Raw genomic sequence first — 11,561 nt, forward strand, 5'->3', positions numbered from 1 at the left:
CAGTCTGGGTTAAGTCCCCTTCCTCATTCCTTCCATAGTACCCTAAACTTAGATCTAATTTGGCATTCCACTCTGTTGCAATCAATCGTTTCTTTTTTCTTTTTTCTTTTTTTTTTGAGACAGAGTCTTGCTCTGTTGCCCAGGCTGGAGTGCAGTGGCCAGATCTCAGCTCACTGCAAGCTCCGCCTCCCCAGTTTATGCCATTCTCCTGTCTCAGCCTCCCGAGTAGCTGGGACTACAGGCGCCTGCCACCTTGCTCGGCTAGTTTTTTGTATTTTTTAGTAGAGATGGGGTTTCACCGTGTTAGCAAGGATGGTCTCGATCTCCTGACCTCGTGATCCGCCCGTTTTGGCCTCCCAAAGTGCTGGGATTACAGGCTTGAGCCACCGCGCCTGGCCTCAACCGTTTCTTTATCTCTCTTTCTGGCTAAACTGTGAGCTCCTAAAGGAGCTCAAGAATTACATCTGATTTATGTTTTGTTCTCATCACCTAGGAGAGTGTCTAATGTGTCATAAATGTTCAGCAAATATATTTAAATAAGCAAATACTAGTTTTGAATGCATAAGATACAAAGCACTTGGTGGGGGGGCAAAAATATGTTTAAATTTTACATTTCCACTTTTAAGGGACTCACAGCTTAAGAGGCAGACAAGACCCACACAAAAGAAAAGTGCAAGTAGAGCTACAAGATACTATACAATGACATGCACAAAACCCAATGACGATAGTCTAGAGTTTGGGATTGCATTAATCTAGAAAATCTTCTGTTTAAAGGAGCAACCTGAGTAGTAACATAAAGAAAGAAGATTCAGGGCTTGGCGTAGTGGTTCGCACTCCAACTTGGTGACAGTGCGAGACTCCATCTCAAAAAAAAAAAAAAAGAAGAAGAAGAAAATTCAAATGGCTGAAGAGATTGGGGACAGCATTTTGAGTATGGGGAATAAGAAAAAATGCTCACTGTTTTTGAAGAATGCAGTGAAAACATTGGCTTAGGTAGAGGTAGATTAAGAGATGGTGAAGGGGTGTGTGTGTGTAGGGAAGTCATAAGCTGGAAAAATAAGAAATTGACAGATTTTGTTTAAGTATGCCTTTAAGTTTTGGCCTTTTCATTCTCTGTCTCCAACACAGAACACCTCAGTATTCTAGATTGCCTATTCATCACAAATTCTCTCTGTCTCCTCCAGAATCCAGAAAAGAATAATTAAGATATTTTCAAAATGGAAAGTTCCCATGCCAAAGATTTTTGCCTTCTTCACCAAACTATGATTTCCTGATGTTCTTAAAGGTAGTGTTCACCAGGTTTTTCCATTCTTATTTTGAATGTAGTTTTTGTGTTTGTGTGACTTGTTTTTCAGCCTGGGCTGCAGACTAACAACCCAGGACTTATACTGCCCAATTTGACAGCTCATTTTTATTTTAGTTTCAACATATACATGAACTGGGCTTACAATTCCAGAAAAATTAAAGGTGAGAAAAGGGTGAAAAGCTTATTAGTCTATTTCCCTAGAAGGGAACTTTAAGTGTTTAGCCCAGTCTTGTCATAAACTCTAGAAATCATCTTTAGGGTTTGTCTAGACAATCAAGTTAGACATAAACCCCTCTCTATGGGCTTTCCACTAAACCTGTGGGCTTCGTAGGAACTTGGGCTGATGTAGGTCTTTTCAAAGTTCTACTTAATTGTCAAGGCCCCTATAATGTGATTCCATTCTACCTACCTGCTTTTATTTCTTCCTACTTAACAACAACAAATAACCTTCCAATTAGACTACTTTATATACCATCCTGCGAGGTTCTGCTCAAGCTCCACATCCTTTAGGAAACATCTCCAAGGCTCATTGACCTTTCTTTTCTCTAAATGGTAGGTTCTACCTTATCAGCTTGTATCTTCCATTTCTAATGGTCTATATCAAAAAGTATAGCAATCCTCCCACCCCCAATATATACACACACTTTTCCCAGGTTCTCAGGCCTAATCTATGGATGAGCATGCCTTTGTTGAGAGGAGAAGAAAATTGAAAGATGGCTGCTTCTCCACCTTTAGCCTTCTACAGACACATGTGAATTAATTTTATTCAGATCTTTTTATATTTAAATCTCATCACTATCATGGAATTAGAATGTCACCTTTAAATCATTTAGTTAATACTTTCTGTTCTGCAGATAAGGAAATTGAGACTCCAAGAGATAAAGTGACTTACCTAATATATGAGCATGTATTTGTCATTATTGCTTTACATTAGATAATTGCTTTCTCCCACCTCCCCCCATTTGTCAAATAAACTTAACTTCTAAGAGCAAGCATCACATGTCTTGTGAATTTTCTACATCTACAATAGCACATATTAGTCTTTTCTTGTTACCCATACAGGCTCAAGAATGGGGCTGAGTACACACTGTGTGCTAAGCAAAGAATATTTGGATTGAATTGAACCCCTGCAGAACGTGGACTATTCAGAGACACTGAATTTGGCCTTGGGTGAATACCTGCCTTGGGTTGGCCAACTCGCAGTCAACAGCAATGAGCCAAAAGAGACAAACCAAGTATGTAGTCTTGTTTGCCCAACTAAGTTATAAATACCACTTTATATTAACTTATTGCATAGCCCACAGCACTTTGAATGGGGCTGGTCACAGAGTAGACTATCATTAAACATATTTTAACTGACTGGTTGTTCCTGGAGCAAAAACCAGATCTTGGTCTGTACTTCATGCAACAACTAAAGGAGCTTTTATCAAAAAGAAAGCACCAGCTTGTTCCAGATGGACGCTGTTGGGCTAAAGAAGCGCTTTTCATATAGTTCTATGCCTTAAATTGGCCCTGAAGAAGAGTGTCCGAGATTCTGTGCTTCCTTTTAGGTATCAAAGAATCATTTTGAAAAGTGCTACAATAAATATTATATTGTATTACTAATTATTAGATAACAATGCAATAAGACCTATTAAAAGGGCACAAACTTTAAGATGTTAAGTTGGGATAAATTTTGGTTTCTCCATCATGGGTCACCTACTCCACTTGCAACCATTTTTAAGACCTCTGACCTGAGTTAATGGTACAACTGGTGGCCAGCAACAGAAGGAAGATAGCCATCCTTGAATGGGATTTAATCATGGATTTGGGGATTATTTGTAGCATGATATAGCCAGTTGACCTACAAACTACATAGTTTGGCTATTTCTACCTTTATTTTGGTCCTTATTCTGCTATCCTCATTTTTAAAGGAGAGAGGTCTAGTTGAGATAGTTGCATAAGTCTTAATTTGAGCTAATTTAACCCCCCAATGGAACTATCTCCAAGGAAGAAGCAGGCCATTCATCTTAATCATTAACCAAATCTTACTGAGGAGTATTTTACATTATGTTCTGGCAGCAAATGGGTTTAAAAAGAATAGCAAAGAATAGAATCTGTTTCACCCTATTTTCTGCAAAGAGAATTGGTATTAGGGTGAGGGTAAAAGAGCAGAGTACAGAAATATTTGCCATTGTTGATTATTTTTACTACCCTAGTTCTAAGAAGAGAAGTCTTCAGAGATGTGGTTAGGAAGACACAAGAGCCAGTAATCCAAGCAAGGTCAACAAGAATTGGAAACTTAGTTGTGTGGTTCTATTAACTATATTCCTTCTCACAGATTCATTGGCTAATCATTGGCCAATCACTGGCAAAAATAGGGCAATTTCCATGTGGAAGAAGAATAGGCAGGTAAATATTCAAAACAGTAGGTGGTTTTTAAGGGTATTGTGAGGATCTAACTGCTCAAAATAATTTCCTTAAGCAGTCTGTTAGAGCACTTCTGTGAAAGGTCTAAAATCCTTATTTTTAGAAGAAACCAACTCAATGGATGTCACTGAGTCATCCAAAAGGTGCCACTTGTTTAACTCTCTAAACTGAAGTCTTGCTTTTCCCTAGCATGCAGACTGGATAATGAGTCCGTTTTTTTACTACTTAGTCAATTAGTGATGTGATCACCTAAATTGGACTTGCCTGAGTCAGGCCTCCAAACTTTGTTGAGGGAAACTGACAAGATGCAGAAGGCCAGGCCTCTGAGCCAGAAAGTGCAACCGGATGTTCTGCCTCTTTTTCAGGTTTCAAAACGGCAAATCAAAGACATCAGAAAATAGCTCAGCTAAACGTGAGAAAGGAATGGTTGTCAATGGCAAAGAGGTAAGGAGCGTTATTAAGTGTTCAATGTTTAATTTTTCTTTGGAGTTGCTTAGTGTACTTAGTAAGCTGGGTGTCACAAACTTTCCTATTGAAAAGCAAAAAGGAGTAAAAATGTATGTAGAAAACAAGGTTAACTTGTCAAATGTTATTAAAGAGAAATAGAGCACAGAAAAAGAAGGAACAGGACACATCGGCAACAAATTAGGACATAAAACCCAGGAAGCAGAAACCTATCTTAGGGAGTAAGAGCGTGTCAAACCCTAACTTATGCAGACTTTACAGCTACCTCTTGTAGCAAAACTCCAATGCGTATCTTGGTTGTTTTCCTATGTTTACCACATTCAAGTGAATTTTCCAGGCCAACTTTTATTTAATCAGCCACAGATAGTGAAATTCAACATAACAGAACTAAAAACACATTCCAATTTGGACAATCTTGTGGGTTTAGTCAACTGCTAGAGGCTAATTTGGAACAGATATGCAATACTTCAGAAAACTTCAGGAGTAAAAACATTTTCACCAGGGACTTTCCCCCTAAAATTATTAAAAACAAAACAAAACAAAAAAAAAAACCTATAAAGGAAAAGGTCTTCATACCTTTCTCCCAAATAAATTTTTGCTAATTTCTATGACTCTAAATATGTCATACATTTCATAGTTGTAAAGCAGGTTTTTCATAATATATTTCTGTTTTCAACAAATGAATTTCAGTTTTCCATAAGGCGGTAAAAATTAAATAATTGAGTCTTTGGATCCATCCCACCATCTCATAGTTCATCCCACCCTCTCTAAAGGAATTTGTGGAGTGGCTTTGCTATGCTTTTTCCTGCTCCTTTTCCAACTGCCAAGAATTGCCAACTTCTGGCCTTTTCTTCCTGGAGCATAGCAGGATCTCCTCTTACCTCATAGTTCTGTCCCATTCTGACTGCTTCCCACTTCTCCATTAGCCCTCTTGCTTTATTCACTTTTCAGTGCATGTTCCCTTTCCTCTGTACACACCTTACCATACTGCCTCCTGATGGGGGAGGTATGACAATCTTTAGAAATGCTGAGCCAGGCTGGGCGTGGTGGCTCACACCTGTAATCCCAGCACTTTGGGAGGTCAAGGTAGGAGGATCACTTGAGCCCAAGAGTTAGTCAACACAGTGAGACCCCCATCTCTACAAAAAATTAAAAAATAGGCCAGGCATGGTGGCTCACGCCTGTAATCTCAGCACTTTGGGAGGCCAAGGCAGGTGGATCACTGGAGGTCAGGAGTTCGAAACCAACCTAGCCAATACAGTGAAACCCCGTCTCTACTAAAAATACAAAAATTAGCCGGGTGCGGTGGTGGGAGCCTGTAATCCCTGGTACTCAGGAGGCTGAGGCAGGAGAATTGCTTGAACCCAGGAGGCAGAGGTTGCAGTGAGCCAAGATCATGCCATTGCACTCCAGCCTGGGCAACAGAGCGAGACTCGGTCTCAAAAAAAGAAAAATAAATAAGCAAATAATAATAATAGCTAGGCATGGTGGCACGTGCCTGTAGACCCAACTATTTGGGAGGCTGAGGCGGGAGGATCACTTAAGCCCAGGCGTTCAAGATTACAGTGACCTATGATTGCACCAATGCACTCCAGCCTGGGGGACAGAGTGAGACCCTGTCTTTAAAAGAAAAAACAAACAAAAAAAGAAAAGAAAAGAAAACAGAAATGCTGATCCAAACACAGGATTATGAGGCACTCTTCTTTTTTTCTGATTTCTGATTATGCCAAGCCAGAAGAAGATAATTCAGAGCTTTTATCTCCTTGTATTCCTATCTCCTTGATTCATCCTTAGACAGGGCTATGCAAGAGGAGAAGCAAGAACACTAGGTCAGCAGAAAGGGAATGGAAAAGGCTCAGCTCCTCTACTACCAGATATGACACTCAAATAATCCACTAACATCCAGGACTACCACTAGTTAAAAAAAAAAAAAAAAAAAAGCAAAGTGCTAGACAGAAGTGTTACCAAAATTCAATTACTTTTTGCAACATTTCTGAAAGAATTTCATACTGCAGAGATGTTCAAAATTGCAACATGCACTGCTCTTCCTTTCTCTGTGAGTAGGCTGGCTGCCAGCTCAGTTGGCAGAGTTGACCCAATGGCCCCCTTGCACCCATAACTTTTAGGTTAATGCCCTTTTGAAACTTGCTTTTCTCCTTAAAGATTTGTCCGCGTGTTGATTTTCACCTCATTTCACTCCTATAGCTATGGAAAAGGCAAAAGAAAGAGGTGACTCCTTGGAAAGATTTGTCCCAGTCTGAACTGATGCTGCCCTACTCTACTTCCCCTCCTAACGGCTTTCCCTGACATTTCATAAGGCTGGCCCCATTTCCGCTGACAAGTGTCACGGTCAGGAGGTCTTAGAATCCAGGTCTCCTTGCTGGGGCCCTTGTTCTGGAAACCTAGAGTACAAAACCTGAAGCACACTGTACTTCTCACTTAGTGTAAGTTAGAGACCAGTTCTCTAGTGAGACTAAGGTGAGGTAAGGAATGGAATACTGTTTAGGATACGTGCAACTTCAAACCGCTAACTTTGATTATCCTCTTTAGATTTATGATGCAGTCGGGCGATCAAAATTTGTTCTAGAAAACCTTCGGCATTACACAGTCCATCCAAATTTGGTAGGTAGAAAAAGCATTCCCCCAAGATCTCTAAGGGGAAGTTTCAGCAGTAGTGCAGATGCCCACTGCGAGTGTCCCTAATGCCTCCAAGTGTCCCCAGCTTCTGTGAGTGGGCATACTCTCAGGACAGGCAGGCAGAGCTGCATTTAGGTTACGATGCCAGAGGCAGTGCTGAGGATTGGGGTGGCAAAGTGGGAGACAAGAACTGGGAAGAAAGTGGGTCCCCACCGCTGATTTGTTTTAAGTTGAGAAAACATATTTATGACTAGGAAAAAAAATATTTATAATCCATTTTCTCCCTTTCACTTCCTTCCCCCCTAACCCTCTGCCTTTCTCCTATTGAGAGAAAGGCAAATTTAGTGGGAACGCCCCTTCTTCACCCATACCTTAAGTGACATGCTATCTTTTGTGGCTGCTTTTCCTTTAACATTGTGCTTGTGAGTGCATGTCAATGTGGTTGGGCCTGAGAAATGTTGATGTGTGGAAGACGTAAATATGGGAAGGTGTTGCACTTGGCTGTGCCTACTCCTGAGGAATTCCTTGAGCAAGATTTGGTCCTTGGTAGCTTTCCCCCTGTACCTTAGAGAGAGTTGTAGAGACAAGGCCAATTCGGTTTAGCCATGTAGAAACTTCTCTGCTTGTCCCATTATATTGGAAGAATTAAGTTACCTGACTCCTTTTACCATGGAAACCTTTCCATCGCATTGCCCCAGCCCCTTAGTGTATTTTCAGGGGAATGCCCCAAGGAAAGAGAGGGACTGAGAACTTCAGATAGTTTCTGATAAACACATTTTAGGGCTGCGTGTGATGACTCACTCTTGTAATCTCCATACTTTGGGAGGCTGAGATGGGTGCATTGCTTGAGCCCAGGAGTTTGAAACCAGCCTGGGAAACATGGCAAAACTCCATCTCTACAAAACGAAAACAAAAACAAAAACAAACCCACAAAAATCAGCTGGACAGGGTGGCATGTGCTTGTAATCCCAGCTACTTAGGAGGCTGAGGTGGGAGAATCACTTGAGCCTGGGAGGTCTAGGTTGCAGTGAGTCATGATCATGCCACTGTGCTCCAGCCTAGGCACCAGAGCGAGACTCCATCTCAAACAAAACAAAACTAAACAAAACAAAACAAAAACAAAAACAAAAAACCCCACAAATTTTGCAGCAAGTTTGTCCAACTTCTGTTCTTACCTCACAGAAGCTAAGTATTAGCCAACCGATTTGTTAACCTGCTCTTGGCCTAATCTCTTTTTCTTTCTGGAAACCCTTCTGTCTGTTCAGGCCCAGTACTATAAGCCTCTGAAGGCCACTGCACTGCAGAAATTCCTGGCTCAAAACAGGAAAACCACCAGCTTCATGTTAAAAGTAACAGAGTATGACCAGGATAAGACCTTACTGATTATGACCAACAACCCACCTCCCTGCTCAATCACCCATCAAGACAAGGAGAGTGCACCAAAATACTTTTCCAAGGAGTTACTGCTCAAGGCCATGGTAAGCAGAAGCCTCCTGGAACCCGAAATGTGAACCCTGAAGAATTAGGAGTTAGCATTGAGAAGGAAGGTAACTTAACATGAAGAATAGTACTCAGAAAACCAACTCTTACTTTGTTTGTTTGTTTGTTTGAGATAGGGTCTCACTCTGTCACCCAGGCCAGACTGCAGTGGCAAAATCATGGCTCACGGAAACCTCGACCTCTTGGGCTCAAACGATCTTCCCATCTCAGCCTCCTGAGTAGCTGAGGCTACAGGTGTGCACCACCATGCCTGACTACATTTTTTAAAAATTGTTTTTGTAGAGATGGGGGTCTCACTATGTTGCCCAGGCTAGTCTCAAACTCATGGCCTCAAGAGATTCTCCAGCCTCGGCCTCCCAAAGTGCTGGGATTATAGGTGTGAGCCACTGCACTTGGTCTATCTCTTCCTTCTTATTCCTGATCCTGTGCTTCACAAAACAGCATCTGGAGAACCTGGGATTCAGAATTCAGTAAGCTTGGGTACTGAAGCTTCATTGCAGGGAGAAAATGGGGTCTTCATTGGAAAGTGTTCCTCTTTGGTCAAAGATATTTAATTTGTAACTAACAAAGGGTAGACTAGCCACTCACTTTCTAGTTGAGAATAAAGTAGTAAAAGATGAGTCAGGAAATGAAGAATAAAAACGGTGATGAATATGTAAATGGGAAAGGAGTAAAGAATGATGCTTTGGTACACATTACTTTTGGGTTTCAGAGAAGGGAGTTTACCATCACAGTAGTCAAACCTTTGAAACTCCTTTATAGACTAAAGAAGCTCAAATTCCATTCAACAAGCAATTGCTAAGGATACAGTAAGCTAAAAACCAGAATATAAAGATGATTACAGGACAGTTTCTATCTTAAAGGAACTTGGAGTCTAATAGGAGAGAGATCAATAAATGAGATATGTAAAAGTAATAGAAGAATATACAAAATACTGAAGTAATGTAGAATACAGTATTTCTGTTGGGAAAAAGGGAGTGAGTAGGGAAGTGACCCATGACAAAAGAACAGGAAAATATCAAATCAGAGGAAAGTGCAAAGGCATGAAGACATGGGAAAATGAGGTGGATTCAGGAAGATGTAAGAGAGTAAATGGCAGGGCCATGTGCGGTGGCTCACACCTGTAATCCTAGCACTTTGGGAGGCCGAGGCGGGCAGATCACTTGAGATCAGGAGTTTAAGACCAGCTTGGCCAACATGGGGAAACCCCATCTCTCCTAAAAATCCAAAAATTAGCCACGTGTGGTGGTGCATGCCTGTAGTCCCAGCTGCTCAGGAGGCTGAGGGAGGAGAATCCCTTGAACCTGGGAGGTGGAGGTTGCAGTGAGCCGAGATAGTGCTATTGCATTCCAGCGTGGGCGACAGGGCGAGACTCCATCTCAAAAAATAATAATAATAAAATAAAAAATTTTAAAAAACAGAGAGTAAATAGCAGGAGACAAAAAGATGTAATCAAACAAATTTGCATTTTAGGAAGACTGTTTTGGAGGTTGAAGAAAGGTGCATTAGTAATTGTGGAGGAGACAAAACCCAGAAAGATAAGTTATGATGTTACTAAAATAGTCAAGGTGAGAGATACTGAAGACTTGAACTACATCATTAGCGAGGAAGTAGAGAAAATTGAATTAAGAAATATTTAAGAATCAAAACCTGGCTGGGCACAGTGGCTCACGCCTGTAATCCCACCACTTTGGGAGGCCGAGGCGGGTGGATCACGAGGTCGGGAGATCCAGACCATCCTGGCTAACATGGTGAAACCCCGTCTCTACTAAAAATACAAAAATTAGCTGGGCGTGGTGGCAGGCGCCTATAATCCCAGCTACTCGGGCGGCTGAGGCAGGAGAATCACTTGAACCCAGGAGACAGAGGTTGAGGTGAGCCGAGGTTGCACCACTGCACCCTAACCTGGGTGACAGAGCGAGGCTCCATCTCAAAAAAAAAAAAAAAAAAAAGAATCAAAATCTAAAAAAGGTCTTGACGGCCTCAAGAGCGGGTCTAATCTAACAAGAATAAATTAAATAAATGAGTTAAGTGAAAGTGCAAACAAAGGATTCTAGCAGAAATTTTATGCTGGGCATGGGATTACCCAGGTGAGACCCTTATAATAAAATGTGGTGAATTTGGGGTTAGTGTTTCCATAGTTGCTAGATGGATGACAGTGAGAGATTCTCCTTCAAGTGGAAGATAAAATGCTAATGTCCAATGGCATATACTAACAAAGGAGTTAATGAATTTACTGCATGTGGTCTCTTAGGTCTCAGAATTTGTGCCCTTTTAAGGTAAGCTCAGTGGTAGTTTCTCATGGCAGTGGGTGAACCATACATTGAGAAAGGGATAAATGCCAGGCCAGGATTGCCCTGCTTAATGTGCAGAAGGAAATACAAAGCTATCATGTAAACTGGGTACAGGAAGAGCTCTCTTCCAATAGCCTGTGCACTCTGTGAACCCTCCAGTTCAGATGCGGAACCTAATCATATTGATGAGGAAATTGTGGTACCAGTTAAATTGTACTAATGGATAGAGTTAAGGCTCAAAGACCAGCACCATGGTACTTTTATGGGGCTATCTGACTGGAACAAGCCCAAGAAGATTGAAACGTCTGATATCTACCATGTCTCTTTAATATTCCTGCAGCATCCTTTCCTTCCCTTGATGGACAAATGTGATAATCTTTTATCTAGGTTATGAAACCTAGAATCATACACAAGAAAAGCATTCTTTGCTATGCCCAGGTATGCATCCAAAAAGAGAGTGAGTTCTAGTAGGCAAGTTGTGGAATGTACTAGATAGATCTATTACAGTGATTGTTATACTAACAGCCCCTTCTAAGTGAAACTGACCCTACCACAGTCTCCTGAGTAAGGGAACGTCCTAAGAAGTTCTAGTTGGTACAGTATAACCCTGTCCCCACTCCTAGCTGAGACCAGAGGAGGATATGAGACTGAGCAAAGCAAACTTCATAGGCTGGGTAGTGACCTGTGATGTGGATTGGTACCCTAAAACCAAAACAAACAAAAAACACATCAAAACGAAAACCAACCAACCTACCAACACCCAGACTCCCCGAGCTAATCAGATTCTTGTTTCCAGGCCTCTGAATTGAGAAATGAAAAGATTGAAGCAGTAGCAATGAAAGCTGAAAGGACACATAGAGTGGGACTAGAAAAGCCTCAAACCGGCCTGGTGCGGTGGCTCACACCTGTAAGCCCAGCACTTTGGGAGGCCGAGGCGGGCAGATCACGAG

At 41.4% G+C, this 11,561-nt stretch overlaps 1 protein-coding gene across 3 annotated transcripts in view; it reads left to right on the forward strand.

Annotated features, from left to right (window-relative positions):
• Positions 1–1,159: 1,159 nt before the first annotated feature.
• TSGA13 (testis specific, 13) overlaps positions 1,160–11,561 on the forward strand; it is a 26,964-nt gene continuing 16,562 nt past the window's right edge. The window contains exons 1-6 of one of the 3 annotated variants that reach the window (XM_011995852.1): positions 1,164–1,285; positions 1,421–1,467; positions 2,369–2,541; positions 4,081–4,159; positions 6,731–6,802; positions 8,083–8,295. In XM_011995852.1, coding sequence (XP_011851242.1) covers positions 2,519–2,541; positions 4,081–4,159; positions 6,731–6,802; positions 8,083–8,295 — 387 coding nt within the window. In that variant the 5' untranslated portion in view covers positions 1,164–1,285; positions 1,421–1,467; positions 2,369–2,518. Of the gene's footprint in view, positions 1,468–2,368; positions 2,542–4,080; positions 4,160–6,730; positions 6,803–8,082; positions 8,296–11,561 lie in introns of all 3 variants that reach the window. The other 2 variants (XM_011995850.1, XM_011995851.1) reach the window with 2 other exon arrangements.

This window comes from Mandrillus leucophaeus, unplaced genomic scaffold, assembly GCF_000951045.1.
Source record: "Mandrillus leucophaeus isolate KB7577 unplaced genomic scaffold, Mleu.le_1.0 Scaffold5, whole genome shotgun sequence".
NCBI lineage: Eukaryota > Metazoa > Chordata > Mammalia > Primates > Cercopithecidae > Mandrillus > Mandrillus leucophaeus.